Raw genomic sequence first — 25,216 nt, 5'->3', positions numbered from 1 at the left:
AGCCTGAAATTAAAAAATAAAAAAATACTATTTATGATGTCATCAAAATATGAAGTAATTAGGGATAAATTTGACAAAAGATGCATAAGATTTTCTCATTAAAAAACTGCAAACCATTGCTTAGAGAAATTAAAGAAGGTCTGAATAAAAGGAGAGACATATCCTATTCATGCAGCAGAAGACTCAGTGATGTTAAGACATCTCCCCAAATTGGTCTGTAGAGTCAGTGCACTTCTAGCCCTTGACACACCTCGTAAAGGAATCCCAAATCGTTTGCAGGCAAGTGGCTTGGTGAAAGTGTGCACCCTAGTTGCACAGGCCTGCTGAGCTAGTGAGTGTGACAGTGGCCTCTAGAACGATATCCTGGGGTAGCAGGGGCTGTCCAGGGGTAGGGAAGAGGCCAGGAGCTTCGGCTGAACTAGGAAGATCCCTAAGATGGGAGCTGTCAGGGGCGAGTCAAATGGGAGGCAAAGATTCACCCAGAAGTCTGATAGCCATTATGTGCAGGCGGTAGAATTATGGATGACTCTTATTTTCGTCTTTGTGTTTCTTTGTTGTTTTATTCCCCTCCCCCTCCCTGAGTATACTTACTTCCAATATAATCAGAGGAACCACAATCCTGTAGCTGATTACTATGGGATATTGATTTTTTGCACATCTGTATCATTTGACTATTTTGCCAGGAGATTGTATTTGTTCTGTAATCAAAAACAAAAGGCAGACAGGTAGGCAGAAAGAACATGCCCTGTGGCTAAAGCAATAGGTCTTAAGAGACCGCGAGGAACTCTTGGTGGGGCCGTGTGTCAGTAGCCAGGACACGGAAACCACAGTAAATGCAGGACAGGACAGCCAAGCAAACACATGTTCTCTGTGTCGTGTTCTTTCCAAATCTGACTTCCGCTGGACACATAGAATGTCTCTGTCTAGTTAATGCGTCAAGTCATCTTAGAACATTTGACAGAAGACTTAACTCCTGAATTCCGTGGAGGCAGATTGGGATCTCTAATTACTTAATTGAAAAAAGGTACACACTTCAGGCTGCCGCAGTGTTTGGGAATTAATCTTTAAAACCTGACAGTGAACATTAAATTCAATTAGGGAGAGCGATTAGCAAAGATTCTTCTCTCCTTCACCCTGGGCAGCTTTGAGAAGTGGCTGACTGGTCCGCATTGATCCTCAGGCTACCCTTGTGTACATATCAGCCAGGAGAGCCAAGTATGCGTTTTTCACGTCAGAGGAGAGTTATCGGACAATTTGCAGATTGATGGATTTCCTTAAACATACTGATTCAGAAGCCCCCAGCCGAGAATTCAGACTTCTCAGTTTGCTGCTTTGGACCTTGGCGCCCTCTCCTCCTCTTCTCTTCCCCCCCCTTCCCTTTCTTTGACCCCCCCCCCCTTCATTTTGTTGGGTCTACCTTCCAAGTGAGGCCACTTTCCCAGTGCCTCCAGCCGGTCCAGCCAGCCTCCTCTGTCCTCTGGATTCTTGCAGAAGCTCCACACTGCCTCCCTTGCCCCGCACTCCCCTCCTGGCAGAGCCGCCGGAGGGGTCCTGTTTCTGCCTGGAAGGTTCTTCCTCGGTTTCTATAGAGCGCCCATCCTCCCCCGCTTCAGATCTTCCTTCAAAGCCACCCTCTCGGAGAGGCCCGTCCTGGTCACCGTCTCAACTCCTTCTCCCGCCCTCAGAGCCCCTTTGCTGCTCGCTTGCCATGCCTCCAGCCTTTACCGCTCCCTCAGATGCTGTAGAGATTCTGCCTGTTTCTCTTGCTTAGAAAGTGAGTGTCTGTCTCATTGAAGGCAGGGATTTTTGTCTTCGTTGTTTACTGCTGAGCAATGCCTGGCTGATAGCAGCTGCTCAAGAAATGTTTGTTGAATGAATGAAGAAATGAGTGAGTTTAATTGATGGAAACATTTGGACATACTTGCTTCAGAGCATATTCTCTCTCTCTCTCTCTCTCTCTCTCTCTCAGAAAGACAGTTTAGTGTTCACAGTGTCCTTCACCCAACCCCGCCCCGCCCCTGCCATGCTCCAGAGTGACCATCATCTTCGTCTTCGCGTATAGTGTTACAGTCTTCCTACAGATGCACAAATGAACTTGACAGGACTTTGCTTCATGTATGTTTTTAAAGTTGTGTTGAAATACCTATAACATAGAATGTATTGTTTTAACCATTTTTAAGTGTACAGTTCAGTGGCGTTGAGCACATTTACGTTGTTGAACAACCATCGCACCGTCCATCTTCAGAGCTCTTTCTGCCTTGCAAAACTCAGACTCTGTCCCGATTCAACACTGACTCCCCGTTCTCCCCTCCCCCAGCTCCTTGGAGCCCCCGTTCTACTTTCTGTAGCTGTGACTTTGACTATTCTAGGAACAGCTTCTACGTAAGCAGAATTATACCCTCTTTGCCCTTTCGTGTCTGACTTACGTTGCTCTGCATAGCGTCCTCGGGGCTCATCCATGTTGGAGCAGGAGTCGGAACCTCCCTCCTTTTTAAGACTGAACACTAGGCCGTTGTGTGCAGAGACGACGTTTTGTGTGTCTGTTCTTCTGTCGGTGGACACTGGATTGTTTCCACCCTTTGGCTACTGTGAGTAACGCTGCTGTGAACACTAGTGTGCAGAGATCTCTTTGAGACCCGCTTCCAGTTTGGGGGTCATGTACCCACGCTTGGCCTTGCTGGGTCCCATGGCAGCTCTATGCCTAATTTTTTAAGCCCCCGCTGCTCTGTTTTCCATGTAGTCTGTGCCGTTTTGCACCCCCCAGCCGTGCACGAAGGTTCCAGATTTCCCCACACTCTCCTGACACTTGTTCTTCCTTCTCGTTTTTTTTTTTTTAATGTTTTTTTAAATTTATTTCTAGGAGAGAGAGAGAGAGAGACAGCGTGAGCAGGGGAGGGTCAGAGAGAGAGGGAGTCACAGACTGAAACAGGCTCCAGGCTCTGAGCTGGCAGTCAGCACAGAGCCCGACGCGGGGCTTGAACCCACGAACCACGAGATCATGACCTAAGCGAAAGTCAGACGCTTAACCGACTAAGCCACCCAGGCGCCCCTCCTTCTCGTTTTTTGATAGAAGCCATGGGCGTGAAGTGATGTTTTATGTGTTTTTATAATTTAGATGGCATCTTGTTGTGTATATGCAACTCATCTCATGTAATTGATATTGTGTTCTTTTACTGTTTAGCCACTGTTAACTCTGTAGTTAATTTCCCTTTGTTTTCTCTGTTCAACAGTCACAGTTGCACATAGTGTTTTTATTACTTATTTATTTATTTTTTCCCTGAGAGAGAGAGACAGCATGAGCATGGGAGGGTCAGAGAGAGAGGGAGACACAGAATCCGATGACAGGCTCCAGGCTCTGAGCTGTCAGCACGGAGCCCGACGCAGGGCTCGAACCCACGAACCATGAGATCATGACCTGAGCTGAAGTGGGACGCTTAACCGACTGAGCCACCCAGGCGTCCCCACATAGTTTTGAAAAAACTGCACGCTCTGTTCTTCTACCATAAATTTCCAGTCCACTTTGAAGTCTTCTGGTTTTTTCTTCTATTACTTCTGTCCATATTTCTCTTTTTCAGACTTTTTCTTTTCTCTTTTTTAAAAATGTTTATTTATTTATTTTGAGAGAGAGAAAGAGTGAGAGCATGAGCAGAGGAGGGGCCTAGGGAGGGAGAGTGAGAGTCCCAAGCAGGCTCTGTACTGTCAGCGCAGAGCCGGACTCCAGGCTCAAACTCATGAACTGTGAAATCATGACCTGGTGAAATCAAGAGTCAGACACTCAACTGACTGAGCCATCCAGGCGCCCCTCTGTCCATGCTTGTAACTTTTTTTTTTTTTTTTTTTTAAGTAGGCTCCATGCCCAGCATGGAGCTTGAATCCATGACCCTGAGATTGAGTTGTGTGCTCTACTGAGTCAGCCAGGTGCCCCTCTGTCCATATTTATAAATGTAAATGCTGCAATTTCATGATTTTTTCAGTTTGAGACCCCAGCTATTGACCCCTAATAAGAGAAAAAGGATCTGAGCTCTCTTAGCGTTCTCTGACAGCTGCTCTTGACCTTTTGTTTTCTTAAGCGCAGACATTTACATATACCCAGGAAAAATGCTTTCAGAACTCTGATCCTTTGCATTTTGAGAACGATTGGGATGCAGCAGGATGAATTTTCTTAGTTTGAAAGGGAAAACCACCTCCAGAGCTGGTTTGTGGATGTGCGTGGGTACACTGGGTTATGAGGGAGATGAACAGAGTGGGTCAGAGGACGTTGCTGTTCAGAACTGCGCGCGCGACAAGCCCCAAGGAGCTCGTGTGCCAACCCCACTCATTCCTCACCTCAGGCCCTGGGATGGGGCTCTTGTTCCCACTTCATAGAGGAGGACAGCGAGGCCCAGGGAGGCCTGGCCACACGGTCTGCAAGCAGCAGCATCGCATGGGAGGCGCTCGGCCCCGAGGCCCATGTTCTGGTGACAGGCACAAGGTGCTCTTCCTGCCTCTCGTGGTTGACCCTCTAAGCCACCTGAGATGGTGGGCGGCAGCGTCCCCTGCTCGCTGTTCTGACGGTGAGGGCCGGGGACTAGCCCTGCTGAGGGCCTGCGCGTGCCGGGCCCCGAGCCAGCCCTGTCGGGCTCCGTGCTTACCTGCCTTCCCCCGGGGCGCCTGAGAGAGCTGGTGAAGGGCTCTCATGTGTGGGGTGGCCCCTGGCCCTTGGAACGTGTAGTTCTACACTTGAGGGCTCAAGAACATATCTCAGAAGTCATTGAATGTACACGGGGCTTTCTGCCATCGGCTCCGTCGCCAGGGAGAGCCAGGCTGGGAATGAGGGACGGTGCCTCTTCCCCCGAAAACAGGCAGCTGGCAGAGCCTGGCTCCCTGCCCGGTGGTAAGCACAGGTGTGGCCGGTTCTGTTTTGGCTCGGACTCTCCAAGCTGCGCCCGGGAAGATAGGCTGACTCGGTGCAGTGTCCACTGCAGGGCCCACGCGCCCTGTCTTGGAGGACAGCCGTGAGAGGCGTAGGTGACACCGGGCCACACGTGTGAGTGAAGTGGGGACCCGTGGTGGCGAGCAGCTGTGAAGCAGGTGGGGAGGGGCTGGGTTGGGGGCAGGTGGGACTTGCTGTCTTCTCATGGGCCCCTTAACCCTGGGAGAGGTTTTGGGAAAAGCTCCCCCCACCTCACCAGCCCCAAGCCTTTACATTTCTGCAGGGAGACATTTAACAGCCAAATCCCGTTTTGATGGTAACATAACAGGAATCCAGTTCTACCCCATAGAGGGGCCGGGCTGAGCCCCGGAGGTCAGGCCTCTGTTCTTGACATCTGGCGCTGTGTTTGCCTCGTAGGTGTGGGACGCTGTGGACTCGGGCCGCTGCCTGCAGACCTACCGCCTGCACAGCGAGGCGGTGCGGGCCGCCCGCTGGTCTCCCTGCGGCCAGCGCATCCTCAGCGGCGGCTTCGACTTCGCCCTGCACCTAACGGACCTTGAAACAGGTGTGTCTCACTGCACTGAGGCCCCTTCTCAGAGCTGGCAGCTGGGTGGGCTTTGTCGTCCGGAAGCTGCTCTGGGCCGTCAGGGGCCACAGCTGCACACGGCTTCAGGGCTCACGTCGATGAGTGTGTTTCCAGGGCATTTGCCTGGAACCATGGCTCTCCGCAGAGGGCTCAAGGTGGGCCCCCTCCAGGCTGCTGGGAGGACAGAGCCCCAAGGTTGTCTCAGCCCAAGCTGTGGGGCTGGATAAAGAGGTAGCTTTTTAATCAACTTCTGACATGTAATTTGTACCAAAATAGATTTAGCTTTATCACAACGTCCTTTGGTTGGAATCAGTTTAGAATTCCTGTCAATTCATTATCGTTGAAAGGCTGCAAGGAATGATTCCAGCTCATAAGGAAAGTCTGCAAACGAGTTCTGCTTTAATGCCTACACTGAAAAGGCATTTGGGTAAGATGGATTTGTGCTGGGTAAATCCTAAGGGGGCCCTTGACAAGCAGGGCGAGAAGGAGAGAGCAGTCAGCGGGAGGAACTTGACATTCTCGGTGTTCCCGTGCAACAGGCGCTCTCGGCACCTAACGCGGCCGCAGCCCCCGTGTGGGGTCCTGTCCACGGTCCTCGGGCGAGGACAGAGCCACGGGGTGCCGAGCGGGCTAGACGCCTCTGCCCCTGACTCAGGCTGGTGGGTCTCCCCACCCACGTTGCCTTTTCTTCCCTGCGCTTCTGGTCACTTCCGCTGGGCTCTCCTGCCAGGGCCAGGAGGGGAGGCTGGGGTTCCCGCCCACCGTAGGGTGTCCCCTGAATCTTCACTTAGGCCTCCCATACCCAGCAGGGGAGGCCCTGGGGTCCATGCCTGTCTCGGGGCCTGGCAAGCCGGAGACCACAGCTCTGGGCCTGACCACCCAGCCCCTCCCCAGCAGCCGGCAGGGGGCACAGCGAAGGAACGTGGTGGATGGTGGGGGGTAATGGTGGGGTCTGTGTCCCGCCCCGAGCGTCTTCATGTCTGGACTGCTTGGGGCCGGCCTCGAGGCCCACTGCCCGAGGAGGGGGTGAGGACAGGACGGGTGGCCGTGTCAGGGGCCGGGGCTATGTACACAGCACGTCAAACCCCACCACGCACTGCCCACAATCTCCCCCTCCATTTTACAGGTGAGAAGGGTGAGGCTCAGAGCAGTGAGTGGCTAGCTCAGGACCTCCCAGTGGTGTGCGGCAAGTGGAGATTTAGAGCCATGGCTGCAGTCGTAAATCTTAGATCCTTTCCATGCTGCTGAGCATCTGTGGGGTTTTTCTTCTCAACAGAGTTTCCCTAACCAGCTGTGACCTTACAGTGAGCCCCAAAGTCCGAGGAGGAGGCCGCGGCTCAGGGAGCTTGGCGCCACTTGGTGATGACTGCGGTGGGTGATGTCCTGACCACCCACCGTGTGCTAGGTCTTCTCCGACAGCCTTGCATCCGGGTCTCACCCTTGAAGGCTGGCACCTCCGGAAACTTCTTCGTGCACAGATCTTCCAGGCTCAGTCTGTAACCCATGTGCCCCGTAGCCCTGCTCAGCACTGGGGACAGAGAGGTGAACAAGACCCAACACCCACCGCAGAGGCTCTTGTCTGCTGGGGGGACGGGGGTGCGGGGAGAATCCCAGCTTGTGGTGATGGAGCGCGATGCAGGAAGTGCAAGAACATGTAGCCTGGAAGCCCAAGGAGTGGAACCTAGTGGGAGGCAGGACCCGGGGGACAGGGTGTCCAGGTGGAGGGGGTGGGGGGGGAGCGCGTTCCCAGCAGACAGATAAGGAAGACAGGGTTGTTAGAGGACCATGAACCGTGTGGAGTGTGTGGCAATGTGGGGTGCAGGCAGCTGTGGGGAGTCTGGGGGTTCAGGAACCAGAACTCAAGCTTCACGCGGTTCCTGGCCTGTGAGGTCTTTTCCGGGCCCTGCTCCCCACTCCAGGGTCACTGAGTGCACGTGGGTGCCTGCACTGCCCGCCTCCGGAGCGAAGGAGTGATGCTTTTCACATCCGGGCGGTGCTGCTGGGCTAATCAAATACGAGTTCATTTGATAACATTAGTGGCTGCCTAGTGGCCCTTTGTCACGATGTAGCTGCTCCATCAACAGATGTTAAACAGACACTGCTGTGGCGTGTGTAGGTGTGTGTGAGCGTGGGGGGAGGCGTCTGAAATTTTCGGGTGTTTAAAGAGAGTCTTCCTGACAAGTTAGGGACGGCCACAGCAGGTGGCAGTAGGGGCCGTTGCTGAGCTGGGAGCAGCAGAGGATCATGGCTTGGTTTGTACTCTGGGCAGGTCTCCCTGGTGTCTTCAGCTGGCTGGGGACGGCTGGGGGAGGGGCATGCCTTGCCCAGGCTGTGGCAGAATCTCACTGGAGAAGGGCTTGCGTGGCCCCAGGCCCAGCATGTGATGTGCTGGGTGGTGCAGGGAAGGCACAGCCCCGTCCTCAGGGCTTCACCTAAGACAGACGACTTTTCCACTCTACCCCTCCCCTGGGAATGGCACTCGTCACCTGTTGAGAGCCCGGATCCCTTCACTCAGCAGGTATTTCCTGAGCACCTACTACTATGTGTAGGACCCAGTGCTGGGGCTGTAGTGGCGAGCATGCTAGACATCCTTTGTCTCTTGTGGGGAGGCCGCAGGGTGTGGACCTCACCCCTGGGGCAGCCCTCCAGCCCTGAGTTGGGACTTCTCCATGGTCTCTGTCTGTCTCTCTGCCTAGTGTGGGAGCTCCTGAGAGTGGGGCCTGCCCTGGGAGTCTTCGTGTCTCCCTCATCTGGCCAGGGCTGGCCGGGAGCAGTAGCTCCGCGTGTGGGAGCGGAGGCCGGCCCTCGCCGCGCAGTGAGACCCATCGGTGGCTCTCCCACATCTCCCACCTCAGCTCTACGTCCTCACCTTCGGCCCAAGATGGCCCAGATGCTCTCTGTAGAAGAGGCCGGTGGGCTGGGGCAGCCTCTGTGGCTCGCGGTCTGAGGTGACTTACCTCGTCCTTTCTCGTTACTGAGTCTGATTTCCCTTTTTACTTGATCTGCCTCTTTCCGCCCTTGGTGATTTGGCTTTTTCATTTCAATCTAATTAGAACTCCCTGCCAGGAGAAGGCAGTGCAGGGCGTTCTCGCCGCAGTGCTTTGGGAATTAGTCACTCGGTGCCCATTGTCGTTAATGGGAATTTGGCGCCAAGGCCATTTATCCTGGTGTCCTCAATCAATACAGTTAAAAATCTGTGGGTTCTAAAATGTCAATACCCGGCCTGAAATATGGAGAGCCAGCGACATTTTATCTCGTTAATTTATAGTTCTGACGGGCTGTTGGCTTATAGGACAACCGTGAATCAACACCTAAATAAAATCCACTCACAGATTCATTATTTTTGGTGCTCCCGCTTCAGTCTGTAATCTTCCTAACCAAACGTCTCTGGTGCATTAGTCTGAGCGGCCCCAGGGAACCCTGGCTGGCTCCACCAGGGCCCAGATGTCGCCTGCCTCGTGAGTCAGCTGTCCTGCACACCAGGTCAGCCAGTCTCCTCGAAGTCCCCCGAAGAGCTTGTTCAGTTCTGCAGGCACTGGTCTCTGAAGGTTCCAGCTGCTCCCCTCGGCCCCCCCTGGCCCCCCCCCGCAGGTGCCCCCAGCCTGGCTGTTGAGGCCTCAGAGGTTTGCAGGGCCCCCGGAGCCCCCAGGGCCCTGGCTTAGGAGGGGCACCCTGTCTTCCTTCCGTTGCCCTGGTCAGCTCTCCTGATGTGCATCCAGCATGTTCTGGGCATCCGTGCAATGACACCTGGTCCCAGCTACCCAGTGCTGGAGCATGGATGGGGTGTGAGTCTTCCACTCACCCCAGCTGGGCGTTCTGGAAAGTTCCTTCACCTCCGCTTCCGCATCCAGGAGAGGGGACAACAGGACCTGGGTGCTGGTGGCATTGTTGAGGGGATGATGTTTGTAGGGACTTTGCAGAATGCCTGGCTCATGTAGGCCCTCAGCGAAAGATGTCCCTTCCCTTCCTCTGTCACTGCCCACTGAGGTCCTTCGGATGGTGGGAAGTCATGACCTTGTTCCTGCTGAGCACCCAGAGAGCCCCAGTTGCTAGGCCGTTTCCTCGTACGGAGCAGCTTTGTTGGCTCAGCTTCAGAAGCCCGTGGTCTAATAATCCCCCAGCCGGCTTACTCGTGTGGCCCTTGGTCCCCCGTGTGGGACTGGGGGCAGGTTGGGAAGGCCTTCCAGGGTCCTCCCAGCCTCTCCTCCATGTTTTGCTTCTCTATGACAAAATTCTACCGGTGGTGGGCCAGCAGCTTCCTCCTGGTGATGGGACGGCAGCTACCCTTTATTTGGAGGGGGGGCAGACCCCCCGCAGCCCAGCCTGACCCTCTCTCCAGAGCCGCAGGCGCCCAGTGCTGGGGGAGGCCTATGGCCCAGTAACCCACCGCCTGCAGCCGTGCTGTTGCCAGCCCCTGTTCAGCCCCCCCTGCCCCGTGTCTGTCGGTGGGGGGTTATGGTGCACAGAAATGACAGCCAACTGAGACTGGACCCATAAATGACCATTTCTCTTGTTTTCCAAGAAGTGTGTTCCAGTGCCTCCCTGGGTTTTGCGTCGTGATTGGGGCCCCCATCATAGAACACTCCAGGAAGCGGGAACGCCACACAGGCTGAGTGCGCACCGTGGGCCGGGCCCCGGGTGGTGGAGCCCTGGCTCCTGGCCCACTGCTTGGCCTGCATCGAGCTGAAATGAATAAAAAGATGTCAGTCCCTTTGCTTATTACATATTTAGTACCTACACTATCCTGTGAGGACAGTGTTTTTATCCCCATTTCACTGACCCAGACACTGAGGCTTGGACTGCTCGGGGACTTGCTCCAGGCTTCTTGGCCAGCAGTGAGTGACCAAGCTGGGTTCCACCTGTGGCCTGTGTGACTGGCAGAGACTGCCTGTTGAGGCCTGGGAGTGGCATGCCCTCACCGCATCTGTTTTCCCTGCCGAGGACAAACAGTTCGCTGAAGCCCACCCCTGGGGGCCAGCTCAGCTCTCACCTGGGTAGCTGGCTCGCCACCTGTGGAAGGAAGCTTGGGGCCTCCGGGAGGAAGGCACGCCCGGATGGATCTTGACCGAATCTTCTGATTAAGTGACTGGCCGAAGGATGCTTCTCTGGCCGTTGACAGCCGCTGCTCCAGTGGGAGGAATGTTAGCCCCGACGACTGTAGTGTACTCGGCGTAGGGAGCATCAGAAGCATCCAACTTAGAACCCTGACGAAGGCCAGGAGCTCATGGGGCTTTAGAGAAGGGGCCACAGATGGGGCTCCTTTTGGGCTGAGTGGTACCACTACTCCAGGCCCTGGAGGAGGTGGCTTCGTGGGGCCTGGGCTTCTCCATTCTTTGGCTTTTGAGTGGCATGACCGGGTGTCCCCCCGCACAGCTCTGAGGGACGGAGTGAGGCACCCGTTAGGCGCCTGTGGATGCAGGAAGGCAGCGGCCCCGCCACATCACGGGCCGCCAGCCAGTGGGCACGCTGGCACTGCTCCTGACGGTACAGGCGTGTCGTGTGTGTTCAGTCCCGTGATCCTAGGGCTTTGCTGCTGGGTCCAGACACAGAGTCTCTGGGGGGCTCTGTAGCCCAGTGACGTCTGAGCTGACGATGGTCCTGGCCCTGCCCCTCCAGTGCCTCCTGGCCTAGGGAGCAGCTGCCCACCTCCATCCCTCCCTCTGATGTGGGCGGGACCCCCACCCATCCCTCTTTCTCCTAAGTTCGCTCCTTCCCCGACGCCCTGTTCCTAGCCCTCTTGTGTCTGTACCTCTTCGGCCCTGGGCCCTGTTCCCACACACGTCTTTCCTCCTTCATCCTAAAGAGTTTTTCTCTCCAGTCTCAACTTTGTTTTCTCCCCCTCTTTCCGTACAGCTTTGGGGTAGGACCCTAGTTGTGGATATGAAATCCAATTTTTACTACGCGTCAGGGAAGCCGTATCTCACACTGTGGAAAGGGCCTGCGGGTCCCGTCACATTCTTCCAGTGACACCCTCTGGCTAAATGAAAGGTGGTTGGTTAATCGTCGGCACGTTTCATGGACTGCCACCGCTGCAACGGGTGGCACTTCGTCTCTGTGCGCTCAGTGGCAGCCGCCCGCGGGCAGTGTCCCCTAGCAGGGCAGCCCACCTCCGTTGACTGGCCAGGAGCCTGAACACAGGTACGGACAGCCCGCCTGCCGGGCCCTAGAGAGCCAACTTGAGGCAAACCTTTGCAACATGTGTTGTTTGCAAGTTGAGAACTTTTTTTTTTTTAATTTTAAAAAATTCAGTCTTGTCCAGATAATTCAGAGCAACAGCCAGACTAGATATAAAGAGAAACACTGACTGCCGTTTCTTCTGTTGCTGTTGCTGCTGCTGTTGCTGCCGCAGCCGCTGCCTGGTGGGCCCGCCGTCACTTTGGGGCCTGCCATCTTCTGTCAGTCTGTCTTTCTGATTCTCTCGACAGCTTCTTCACCTAAGCTTTATTATCCTGGTTTTGTGGATCTGAGAGGACCGCCAGCTGGGCCAGGGGCACCCGCTCCGCCACAGGCGACCTGCGGATGCACCTGGACCCTTCCCGGGCCTCTGCCAGGCGTGCCGAGATGGCCCTTGTTTCCGATTCATAGAGTTTAATTTGAAAGTTAGTAAGCTCCTTTCCTCGTTAACTTTGAGTCAGGATGGTTAGATTTACAGCTGGCTGGGTACTTCCCAGAGGACGAGTGTAACGATATTGATTTTAGCGAAATGAGTCATATGCCGCCTGCCTGGTAGCGCAAGCTCAATCACCATGAGCCGACAGCACCAGCGTTACCTTGTCGGCGGCTCCCTACATGTTCGCGAGTCCGTGGATAGGAGCAAAGCGCGAAGGAGAAGGAAAGGTCACGGACAGCTTGCAGGCAGGCGAGGCGGGGTGCAGAGAGCGGGGCCCTGGGGTTGGGCAGGCCCAGCCTCGCTCCCAGCATGGCTGACTTGTGTGGCCCTGGACCAGTCCTCATCTCTCAGAGCTTTCAGTTCTCCTGGTATGAAGTGGACTAATTATACCTGCCTCAGAGGGTGCACGCAGGCCTGGAGGGGACAGGTGCCTGCTCCCTGCAGAGGAGGGCATGCCCTTCTTTCTCTTTGCTGGGGTCCCCTACTTGGGTTTCATCTGACCTGGATTAAATGTCTGTTACGGGCCAGGAACTGGGCTGGGGGCCGGACATCTGACTGGAAGAAGAGGACCCTTTGGGGACCCAGAGCCCTGCATGGCAATAGGGTCCCCCAAGGCAGGCGTTAGGAATGACAGGTGGTGTTGCCCCAGCCACGTAGGTGGTCACCTGGCTCTCCACCTGCGGAAGGAAGCAGGGCACCTTTGAGGAGTTCCCTGGCCAGCGTTACCAGCTGCCTTACCTTCTCGATATTGGTGATGGAAGCATGGGTAGTAATCATAGTGTCAAGGGAACAAATTGAATTTCTGCATTCTGTTTTAAACGTATTTTTGCCCTAATGACGATTTATAGTTTATTTGTATCGTTATTGACTCAAGGAGGAAAAGAAGTGATTTTTCCTAACTCCAAAAGGATCTGAGCAGTTCTTATACTGGTTGAGTTCATTATAACAAGATCAATAAAGACAGTGTTAGTGGATTAAATATTTTAAAACTCAATTTCCCATAAGCAGCATACAGTGAATACATAGAACTTTCTATAACAAACACATAAACAAGCCAGATAGTCCCAAGGTTAGAGGTTACATAACAAGGAACCATTGTATTCAAAGTAGCGTCACGAGGGAGGACATGGTAAACAAGGCACTCGACGCAGGAAAACGTGGCGGCGGAACGAAAGGACCTTCACCTTCGCCGCGGCTGGTGTCACGTTCTCGATAGTCTCTGATGAATATTCCCCACCTGTGTCCACATCTCCCCAGCACGCCGGAGCGGCTAGCCCCGGGTGCTGTATGCTCATAGGCAGACTCCGAGGCATCCCTGCTCAAGGTTCCTGCTCTTAAAATCCATAGCCCTTGGTTTTTGCTTTTAATTTAACCAAGGATGAATTCAGTAATTTGGGGTTTAGTTATTTCCAACAGGCAGAGCTCCCTGTTGCTATTTGCTGTGTCTGCCATGCCCTCCAGAGGGCTCTATGCGCCATGCGCACACGTAGGACGCACATGGATGGCATTACATATGCACGACGCGTGTGGATGCATTCCGTGCGCGTGTATGATGCGGGTGGTCGCCGGACAGCCTGGCGTCTACGACGGTGTGCGGGCTCGGGCAGGTCCTTCCTGGGGCAGGTCCGGGTCCGGTGACTCCCAGCCCTGCTGCCCCACTGCCTCCTGCGCCGAGCACCGCGCAGGACGGTGACGCATGGGGTACCGATTTCTGAGCCCCAGCCTTGTGCTAGACCTTCCCTGGTGGAATCTCCCCCTCCGTGTTGCCCGTGAGCTGTTGGGAAGCCTATTAAAAATTTTAAAATCTTTTCGTTTCGGACCCTTTTAGCAGATACAGCAAAGGCCTGGCTCTTAGAAACAAAAAGTAGGAAAAAGGATAGAAAGCTTGGCTTGTGTCGTAACGGGGACATGAAGGACTTGGGAGACATGGGGCCTCTTCCTTGTCTCTTTAGGAGGTTGAAGGAGAACATCCAGAGATACGTGGGTTTTTTTTAGCAGAAAAAGCTCAGCCCTCATCTTTCAGCGCTCAGCTTCTGCTTTTCCTCCCATCCTTTCCTCATTGTTGGCAAGACTGTGTCACTGCACTTTTCGAAAAAACATGGCTAATCCACTGCTGTTTCTGAAATAAGCATATGGTTGTACGCCATGGGCCAAGAAACAGGGAAGACTCTTCTCCAGGCAGATAGTTTATTTTTCCTCCTGGGCCTGAGGACCAGCTAGTGGCTCTGAACGAGCATGAGGCCCACAGTAGGCACCGTCGCCTCTGCCAGGAGAAGAGGCACTGCTCAGCGCCGGGGCCTGCTCAGCAGCGTGGGGGCCACGGTGGCAACCGCGTGCTCCTTTTCCATCGAGGGGACGTGATGGTGGTCCCTGTCTTCCTCCTCCACATGGGTCCCCTGGCTACCCGGCTGGGCCCGGTGCCCTGAGGCCTGAGCTGCAGTCGGATGCCTGCCCCAGCATCTCCATAAGTGCTCTTCTGAGTCCTCCTAGGAGGAGGGCACCTCTCACCGGGCATCGCACAGGTGGTTTCTGACCAACTATAGCTTGATGGGTTTCAGGGAAGAAGAGGAAGCGGGTTTCCAGTTAGGTTGATTCCCTGGGACGTGAGTTTTTGCTTGAGAGAGTTGCTTGTCTCTTGACCTAATGAGACGCAAAGGAGCCAGACTACTGTAAGTCTGCTCGTCTCTCTGATGCCTTCTTAGAAGGATTATTTATTAAAAAACACGCACACACACACAACGTTATAACAATGATATTAGTGTAACCTAAAAAGTTATCTTAGCACCCCTAGAAGTTGGTGAATCTCTTCCCAGCCTCTTTCTGTATCAATCCCTACATAATACTTCTGTAATTCAAGAATAGGCATCAGGCGTTCTGTCTCACCAAAGAGCATGGTTGGTGATTCCAGTTTGGGAAGGCTTTTCAACATTCCAGCAGGCGGAGACCCGCGTTTGCCTTAAATGCTTCCCTTGGGTTGGACAGCTAGGCTATTGTTTATAGTCCCTTCACCATTATGGATGATAGGACCTGAAGTGGCCCTTCTTAACATCGTAGTGACACAGGATGGCCCCAAAGACTTCATGCGCTGCCCATTTGAGTGGTACAGTTAAGGGGCCTGTTGAGCTTAAAGCGGTATAGAGGCTTTGTTTACAAAACCTCAAGTGTCTCCAGAGGTTTCTCTGATGACAAGTAACTGCAAACTGGGCCCCTGGAAGGTCCTAGAGAAAAATCAACACAGTCCTCCATCAAGGGAAAGGTGACACTTTAGTAAAGAGCTTTCCCAAAAGTTTGTACTATGGAAAGAACATTTTGAAAACAGATGTTTGGTTTCCATCATTCTGTAATTTGTCACCAAAAACTATGTGAATGTGTCACCTATTAACACTACTGTTTGCACCCTTAACTTGAGAGTTTTTCTAATCTGCTTTAAAATCCTTGAAATGACAATGTCAGTGGATTTTGAACTGAAAACTATGAGAATGCGATAATGCCCTGTGATTAGTTGCAGGAACATTCTTCTAACTTGAGGGGAGCTGGGGCCTCGCTAGTAAAATGCTCACAAAATCCTTTGTATCCACGGTGGACGGAGGCGGATGGCGTCCCCCTCGTCGCCAGCCATGAGCATCTTCCCCCTGGGTCTGTGCATCTCTGGGAAGGGTCTTAGCTCTGATGGCCTTAGAGAGTAGACTGAAGCCGTAACTAGGCTCCTTTCAAATCACTGAGCCAGAGAGTTCCCTACATTTGAAAAAAAAAATGGAAGCAGAGTCCATTTGGTAGCTCTCACTAAAAATGTTATAACTCATGTGATTTAACGATTTCAAAGAGGTTTGTTGATACTCTTAGAAAATGGCACATTCAAATATATTTTAAAATATTGGTTATCTTGTTCCCATCTCTCCTTTAAAATAGTTTATTTTTAGTGTCTTAATGCACATAAGTTACTGGCATGGAAGTGCGACGTGTAACTCACAAGCACACACACCTCCCTGCAATGTGTGCTTAAGGGCTGTCCCTTGCTCGGTGTGCTGCCAGACAAACGTGCAGACCACGGATCTAGGCAAATTGGATTTATAAAGGGTCCTGCTGTAACCTGAGAGTAGCAATCGATGACTTTCATTTCCTTACCTGGTGAACTGGTAGAGTCCTGGGCGGTGGGCGGGGGGGGGGGGGGGGGGGGGGGGGGGGGGGGGGGGGGGGGGGGCGGTCCTGAGCACAAAGCAGGGCAGCCTTCTGGAAGTGCTTTCTGAAATGAATGAGCAAACGTGGTTTCTGGGTTCCTGTGAGAGAAAATGATGCTTGAGATCTTGGCATCATGTTGGTCTCCTTGGCCACCAGCTTCATGTGTTCCTAACTGCCGACGGCCTCAGTCCAGTGGAGGACTTTCTGGGGGCCAGGGCCCGTCAAGGTCATCTCTCTGGGGCAGGGGGAACGCTTGCTGACCTCTGTGGCGGAAGCCACCTTCACGTTCTTGGTGGGTGTCGCATAGCAGGTGACATGCCTGTGTGATGGCCCGGCCCCTGGGGACCTGTCCGGCGGTGAGAACGGCTCCCGAGGCTGGTCTGGTTTCTGGATGCATTCTCAGCGGGCTCGCATTGAGTACACGAGGACTACGGCCTCTGCTCTGGGACACACGGTGGCACGACACAGAGGAACGAGTGCTGGCTTTGGACCCCACCAGACCTGGGCTCAGGGTCAGAGAGCCATTCCCCGCGTGTCCTGCCTAACCAGTGAGACCTCAGTGGGCCACACCGCCTTTTCTGCTGGCGCCCAGGCCCCGTGGGGTCCTGCTCTCACTGGTCGCCCAGAGTGTCGTGCTACCCCTCCCCACCACACCCTGAGCAAACCCTTCATGGTCATGGATGTAAGGTCACGGGTGTAAGATGGTGGATCCCACAGAGATCACTTTGGAGCATCTTGCTTTTTCTTTTTTAGACTCCTGGGTAAATAATCTCTGTATTAGCTGTGCAGCTTTGACAGTGTTACTTAATCTCCCCGAGTCTTGGCTTTTCTTCAGTTGTAGAGCAGGTTTCGAGCAGTTGTGTGGCTGAAGTGAGTTGATACACGGTGTTTACGGAACACAGGCAAGCTGGTGTTCACGGGTCCAGCCCTGGGGGGTGGTTCCGCCAGTCAGGGGCAGGGTTGGCCAGATAGTGAGGCTGACGTTGCTGCTGCCTCTGTTGTGCTTCCAGAAGGTCTCGTGGCCCCGTTGGGCCCAGAGCTCTAGGCCAGATGGCGTCTTAGTTTTGAGATATTTATCTTGTGGTCCGAGTATTTTCTTAACGCTCTCTTCTGTTTGTGTTGTAGGAACCCAGCTCTTCAGCGCTCAGAGTGACTTCAGAATTACTACCTTGAAATTTCACCCAAAAGACCACAGCCTTTTTGTGTGTGGAGGCTTCAACCCTGAAGTCAAAGCTTGGGATATAAGGACTGGCAAGGTGATGCCCGTCTTCTTCCCGTGGCCTCTCCGCAGGGGGGGCTTGCCTCGGGCGGTGTGAACGGCTGGTGGGGGGGGGGGGCAGCATTTAGGTGCAGGACCCTGGAGACGGGTGATTTCCAGCTGATGTTTCATCCGGGCTCAGCGAAACGTGTATGTGTTCTGAAAGACCATTCTATATTGAAACATCAGGGGTGCGACTCTGAAAACATTTATTGAGTACCTACTGTGTGCAGATGTTTCCAGATGATATAAAATGAATAAGCCTTTGGGTTCCTCAAAGGAATACTGTGTGGATGCCAATAGCTGGCATGGAGCAGTACTGTATGTGTGCGTGTGGGCACGCGTGTGCGTGCGCACATGTGTGTGTGAGGGAGAGAGAGAGAGATTGGGCAGGGAGCAAGGGAGGAACAGGCAGCCATTCAGAGGGGTGAGGGCTTTCTGCCTGATGTGAGGCAGGCTTCTTAGAGATTACGTCCCTTGTTAGGGTCGGAACTGTCAGAATCGTGCCTGTCTCTGCTCTTCCTGTCACCCCCACACCCAAGCCTTGAGCAGATCCTGTGGTAGCTGGCTTGAGCTGCCACTGACTCTTGCTGGGATAATTGCAGTAGGTTCCTATGTGGAAGCCCTCTTTCCCCACTCCTCATAGTTCTCAACACGGCAGCCAGAGTGTCTGTCACGGTGTAAGTCCGATGTGCCTCTCCCCTTGTCAGAATACTCCAGGCTCTGATCTCACGGTAAAAGCCAGTGTCCCCACAGTGTCCTTCAATGCCTGCATGAGCTTCCCTTCCCACCTTCTCATCATCTCCAGCCTCACTGGCCTCCTTGTCTTTCCTAGAACACAGTAGCACATTCCTGCCTCAGGGCCTTTGCACCTGCTGTTCCTTCCACCTAGAATGCTCTTTTCCCAGTTTTCTCTGTAGAGGGAAAACTCTACAGGGTTTTGTTCAAATGCCATCTCTCCTGTGAGGCCTTCTCTGACCACTGTGATGCCCCCCCCCCCCCCCCCCCGGCCCCCCCCCCCCCCCCGGCATTCACTGGTCCCCTTTGCCACCTCATTGTTCTCCCTACTATGTGTCATCACCTGGACTACTGTGGATTTTACGTGTTTATCTGTTTGCCTGTCTGCCTTCACTTAAACATAATCTCCTCCAGGGGAGGGAGTTTTTTTCTTTTTAAAATACTTTTTTAATGTTTAAAAAACATTTTTGAGGTGGGTGGGCAAGAGAGAGAGGGAGACACAGAATCTGAAGCAGGCTCCAGGCTCTGGGCTGTCAGCACAGAGCCCGACGCGGGGCTCGAATTCACGGACCACAAGACCATGACCTAAGGCAAAATCAGATACCCAACCAACTGAGCCACCCAGGTGCCCCTCCTGGGTAGGGAGTTTTTGTCTGTTTTGTTTGCTGTTGACTTCTAGCTCCTGGAATAATGCCTGGCATCTAGTAGGCACTGAGCAGGCGTTGGATGACCTAGTGAGGGAATGAGGGAGGGAGGCAGTCCTGCGGAATGTGTATGTATAGCAGGTAGGAGTATGAAATGTGTGCAGGGACCAGTGACTGGCTCGACCTGGTGGGGCCCAGACTGCAGGCAAGGGCACTGGCCCCGGGCAGAGAGGCTTTCAGTGCTGTGAGTCTTGGCTTGGGTTAGCAGTGAGAAGCCAGGGCTGGGGGTGGGTTCATGGAAGAGTCGTGAGGAAGAGCCATAGGCTGATTGCCTCTGGGGGTGCTCCATGATTCTAGGCTCTCTTGTTTTCTTTAAAAAAATTTTTTTTAATGTTTTATTTACTTCTGAGAGAGAGAGAGAGAGAGGGACAGACAGCATGAGCAGGGGAGAGTCAGAGAGAGAGGGAGACACAGACTGAAACAGACTCCAGGCTCTGAGCTGGCTGTCAGCACAGAGCCCAACATGGGGCTCGAACCCACAAACCGTGAGATCATGACCTGAGCCGAAGTTGGATGCTTAACCGACTGAGCCACCCAGGCGCCCCTAGGCTCTCTTGTTTTTGAGGTCTGAGAAGCACTGCCTTGGTCTGAAGGAGCCACACGGCCACTTGAGTCCTACAGGGTAGTTTATAATAAAACCCTTTGAACTTTGAAAACTTTGAAAGAAGATACAGAATGTCAGAGTGCCCTCCTGCGTTTAGGATTCAGGGGAGTCAGTGGGCCCGCTCTGAAGGGCTCTAGGCTACGGCAGTGCTGAAGGGTTCTCCCTAAAGGCTCCCCTCCAGGACTGCCTCCTGCCCCACCTTGGATTCCCCAGATTTGAAGGTCAAGTTGCCCGCTGTAGGAAGACACTGTCCAAACAGGCTGTTTGAAGGGACTGCTGGCATTTTGAGAACCTAAGAACAGGGACAGTTTCTTTAAAGAAAATGTGAAGTTTTATCCATAAGTGTCTTGCTTAAAGTGATTCAAAAGTGGGAAAATTAAAGTACAGAGAGATGTGCTCTTTTTTTTTAAAAAAAAAAATCAAACATTTTTCTTTAACAAAGAAACTTCTTCTTAGAAAAATATTTGGAAAAGAGAGAAAAATTACCCATAAAGACATGGACACAGTGGGATTAAAAAAAAAAAAAAACAACACCCAACCACAAGAACACTTGTATCTAGGCTGCATGTGTTGGAAACTCTTAGTCATGCTGTTTGAAGTGAGGCCTTTGATTACCCAGCCCTGCTGACGGCCACGTCCCTTAAAGGTGTGCTTACTGTTTTTAGCCTCAAAGACCGAACACGTAAGAGATTACTCACCAAGGACGCCATCTGATTTAAGAGTTTGTTAAAAATATTGGATTTTCTCCTAGGGCAGACGCCATCTGACAGGCTCTGGAAATGCTGGGGGAGAAGCAATTAGAAGCAGATGTTGCTGTGACTGGTATTGGCATGTTTGCGAGTGTCTCCCAAGCTAATCATGTGGGGAAAGGGATCTGCACAGCATTTGTTTCTACTTCCCCTTTACTAGCAAGCAACCTGACTGCCGCTCCTCCCCCTCTGGGTGACAGGGCTAGTTGTATTTTGCATCAGTCAGGCTCAGGGACAGCTCTCCTGCTTCACTTACGTTTCCTCTGACAGGCGGTGCATGAGTGTCTCAAGGGGGAGAAGCCGGAGGACCAGAGAGGAAAGGCACAGGCCCCCTGCCCTTCTGGCTCCCTCCCCGGGGTGGCTTCCACCGGGGTGGCTCCCTTTCCATCCTGGGGAGCTGCCGCCGTATGTGGCGCTGTCCCTGGTGCTGAACTCTCCAGCTCGCTCCTGTGTAGATGAACATCTGGGGCTGAGCAGCTTGGCTTTTCTTTTCTTTTTTCTTTTTAAATTACCTTCAGGGACAGTGGTGTAAACTGCAGGTGCAAACAGGAGGGACACTGAGCTTAGCTTACAATCAGGACCAGCTCCCCACCCTTTTTTTAAATATATATATATTTTTTAAATTTATTTCTAGGAGAGAGAGACAGCATGAGCAGGGGATGGCCAGAGAGAGAGGGAGATACAGACTCTGAAATAGGCTCCAGGCTCTGAGCTGGCAGTCAGCACAGAGCCCGACGCGGGGCTCGAACCCATGAACCGCGAGATCATGACCTAAGCGAAAGTCGGACGCTTAACCGACTAAACCACCCAGGTGCCCCCAGCTTCCCCTTTTAAATACAACAGGAGGGACTGTTTTGTTGTAAAAGTAATATGTAATCGTATGAAAAACTTGGACAGTAGAGGGACAGAAAAGAGAAGGGGTGGTCTAGCCAGCGAAGGAAACATTAGTAACATTTTAGTATTTTTCTCCCATTCTTTTTCCGTGTGTGTGTGTGTGTGTGTGTGTGTGTGTGTGTGTGTAAAATGTTGGTCTTATTTTTATACACAATTTTATATTTTGTTTTCTTACATAGCACTGTCAGGGTTTTCCTTGTTATCACAGACTTCTGCAGAATTTTCAGTACATCCCTTTGATGCAGAGTGCTCACCTGACTTGCTTCTTGCTGAAACTTCTGCCTGGTGCTCAGAGCAGAGTCTGACATAAACAGGCACTCAATAAATATGGATCAAATGGGTCGTTTCAAATGGTTTAACTTATTAAGCCATTTCCCTAGGTTGGATAGTTAGGTTAGTTCCTTTTTTTTTTTAATTTAAAATTAATAGAGGTGAAGGTGGAGATCAGGGTCAGCAAACTACAGCCCAGGGTTACATCCTGCTTGCCTTCTGTTTTTGTAGTTTTCCTGGAGCACAGCCACACACTCATTTCTTTGTCACCTGCAGCTGCTCTCAAACTACAGTGGCAGAATTGAGTAGTTGTAACAGAGATCACATGGGCTGTGAAACCAAAAATATTTACGACCTGGCTAACACCTGCTATGGATAGGTCTGGCTGTAACATCTGTCACCCTATTGATTGTAGAGATCCATCCTGATCTGGCTGACAAGGTGGGTGCTTCTGTACCCCCCCCCCCAATTATGGGCATCCTTGCAGAAACCTTGTGCTCAGAGGATTTCTTTTCCAGAGAGCTGTTCTTCTGTCAAAGTGTGTGAGTAGTTTCTTGCTGTTGTGATCATCTCCTAACAGACCGTCTGGGTCTACTTTATTATGCATTCCACTATAAGACATCCATTTGTGCATTTGGTGTTTTCCATATTTCCATATTTCCTTAAGCTTGGGTCCCAGAACTCAAATCACTGGATCAAAGCGAATCAGCATTTAAAAGGCAAGGGGTAGGTTCCCGAGGACAGAGCTGAGGCATATGCTGTGCAGGGCTAGTGAGCCCTCCACTGGAGCGTGACCACAGGGCCAGACAACTGCTTGCCACGGTCTGAGAGAACAGAGTCTGAAGAGTGGTTGGAACGGATAACTTTTAAGCTACTTTCCAGTGATACAATTTTATGACCCTTAGGCTGAGCCAAGTGATGAATGTTGGGATTCTGGATTTTTCAGGGCCAGCCCAATTCATTAGAGCAAATGGGCTGTTTGGCTTCCTACTCTTCTTTTCTTGGCCCATCTCTCTCTGCCTTGGGTTTGATGGTTGGAGCACATCTCATCCCCACAAAGTGCCTTGGCTTCATCTCCAGCAGGTCCAGCGGGATGTATTCCATGAGGGTCGGCCGGGCTCATATACTCGAGCTGGCGTAAAGCCAGCAGCAAGATTCTCTGACTTCTTTCTCCTGGCAGTGTGCTTGAACTTGGGTGTGGCCTGGAGTCCAGGATGCCTGTGGGCTAGCCTTCGTATCACTCTAGGTCCCTCTCTCCTGGAGCCCCTCCTTGCTTCTAGTGCTACTGGCCTGAGCTACAGGAGACCTGGGCTCTCAGCCTCCCTGTTCCCCCTGCTCATCTGGGCGATTGTAGGCAAACCCCTTAGACTACAGCCTCTCTCAGTCATGGTTTCCCTTTTGGTCAAGGGGCAAGGCACGGCCATCCATAAATCAGGGCTTTGCCCACTGCCCTTGTGCCAGAGAGCACGTGGGACTCTTGTTAGGATGCAGATTCTGTGTCAGCAGGTCTGCGGTGGGGATGAGGTCTTAGTCTGTGTTGGCTGCTAGAACAAAATACTATAGACTGAGGGGCTTCAAAAACAGACATTTAATTTGCACTGTTTTGAAGGCTGGGGGCCCAAGACCAGGGTGCCAGCATGGTTGGGTGCTGATGAGGGCTCTCCTCCTGGCTCGCAGAGGGCTCCTTTCTTGCTGTGTGCTCATATGATGGAGAGAGAGAGAGCTCCGGTCTTTTCTTCCCCTTAGATGGACACCAGTCCCATCATGGGGGCTGCACCCTCATGACCTCAGCTAAACCTCATCACCTTCCAAAGGCCTCATTGCCCAATACCATCATATTGAGGTTTAGGGCTTCAGCATATAGAGCTGGGGGGACACATTCAGTCCATTACAGATAAGATCTTGCATTTTTAACGAGCTCCCAGGAGATGCAGAGGCCATGGGTCACATGTCGAGAAGCCAGGGCCCAAAGGGCCTCTGCATGTAGAGGTTACTTGCTTCTGTCTTGTGAGCTCCCTTGGCTTTCATCCTTGCCTGGCCAGCCCTGTCTGTGACCTGTTTCAGTGACTGCTCTTTATCCTCTTACTTGACTATGAGTTCCCTCAGCCAACAGGTGTTTATTTACCACTGCCTGTGGGGGGCCGAGTTGAGTCACATCTGTGCCTCAGCATCTCTCACAGGGCCGGGAGGTGACCATGTCCCTCTGATCATGATGGAGCCTGAAGCAGCACCCACCCACTCCCAGCTGCAGGGCAGTGGCCGCCTGGGACCTCTCCAGAGGAAGCAGCCCTCCAACAAAGGCTAGCTGCAAGTCAGCTGCAGCTGGCTGGCCGGGAAGTGAGGCCAGAGGCAGAGGGCTTGGGCGATCTCGCGTCAGATGAGGTGCGCTGTTACGGTCCCGACAACGGGGTGGTCGGCTGGCTCTGAGCTCTTACGCTCCCTGGTGTTTGGTAGATGACAGTAGCTAGTCTCACAGGTCCCTGGCTCTAAGCAGAGCATGGACTGGGGGCTGTGGAGCCCCAGCGAATAAGATGTGGCCCCAGCTCTCCAGGGCCCACTGGCACTGTGGGAGATGCTCAAGGTAGTCACTTTGTAGTTAAAGTTCACTTTAAGGTGACTATGTAGCTTGAGCCAAGTTAGCATAGGCAATAAAATTCACCCTTGTATCATGAATCAAATTTGTAAGAAAAACTACAGAGACTTAGAAATCAAAATGCATATTTAGCGAATCACCCTTTTTTGCATGATTAAATCATGGAGCCTGAACATCAGCAGACTCCCTCCCGGCTGAGCAGGACCAGGCAATGGAAACAGGAGCAGCCCTGGCAGCCCTGGCAGATCTAGGACACGTGCCCCTGAGCTGGGATCTTGGCTTCAGCCTAGTTCCTCTTCCCTTCTGTCGGCAGTGCTGGGGCTTGCTCGGCCCCCAAGAAAGCGAGTTGCAGATGGTACTCAGCAGATCACCGCCCCCCCGCCCCCCCCCACCCCCCCGCCACACACCGGTCCTGGAATAAATTCTCATGGTAAGTTGGCTCTGACAGGCCAGCTCACGTTTGCTCCAGTGTTCCTTTGACACGAATCATCAATATTTCGTGTTTGTTCTACATCTTTTTCCTTCTCTTTTTTTTAAAGCTTATAAAGGGCTGTCTTGGCTTCCAGACCTCCTGTTAGTTTCTTGACCTCTCTCTGGAGCTTTGTCCCAGCCCCTCCGCCAGTGTGTGTCCCGGCATGCAGATGGCCGTGGGGGAGGCCGCTGGCTCTCCCTCCCGCCTGCCTGGACTCTCCCCTGAGCCCCTGACTCGTGTGTGTGGTTTCCCAGCAGAATAGAAACACCCCACGGACAGCAGTTTCGCCCTTTGGCTGCTCCACTCCCAGCACCGACCCGAGTGCGGAGCATGTAGCAGGCCCTGGGTGTGACTACCAGCAGCTCTTCTCAAGACCAGGCTTTTGTGCCCCACATAGGGAGCCTGTCCGGGAAGTGGAAGCCTGGCCACTGTTCGTTAATTTGCTCCTCCGAGCGCCTCCCCGGGCGTCCTTCCTGCGCGTGGGAATGCCACAGGCCGGCGGGCGGCCAGTAGCTGCTGTCCCGGGCTGGCCGGAAGCACCCTGAGGCCATCCGCCAACACTGTTGGCCGGTGGAGGCGTCAGGTTTGAAAACCCTCCAGGTGATTCGAATGTCTAGTCGGAGCTGTGAACCGCAGCCCTGGGTCCA

The 25,216-nt window shown here is 53.0% G+C and overlaps 1 protein-coding gene across 10 annotated transcripts in view; it reads left to right on the top strand.

Moving 5' to 3' along the window:
• Window positions 1-25,216, top strand: part of WDR25 (WD repeat domain 25) — a 138,723-nt gene that overhangs the window by 78,267 nt on the left and 35,240 nt on the right. For all 10 annotated transcript variants that reach the window (XM_039252954.1, XM_039252953.1, XM_039252952.1 and 7 more), the window contains 2 exons: window positions 5,330-5,477; window positions 17,413-17,543. In XM_039252954.1, the coding sequence (XP_039108885.1) occupies window positions 5,330-5,477; window positions 17,413-17,543 (279 nt within the window). The remainder of the gene's footprint in view (window positions 1-5,329; window positions 5,478-17,412; window positions 17,544-25,216) is intronic.

The sequence above is a fragment of the Hyaena hyaena genome, unplaced genomic scaffold (assembly GCF_003009895.1).
Source record: "Hyaena hyaena isolate Hyena2069 unplaced genomic scaffold, ASM300989v1 scaffold_427, whole genome shotgun sequence".
Classification (NCBI taxonomy): Eukaryota; Metazoa; Chordata; class Mammalia; order Carnivora; family Hyaenidae; genus Hyaena; species Hyaena hyaena.
The sequence above is the reverse complement of the archived record's forward strand: the minus strand, read 5'-3'. Positions and strand labels throughout refer to the sequence as shown.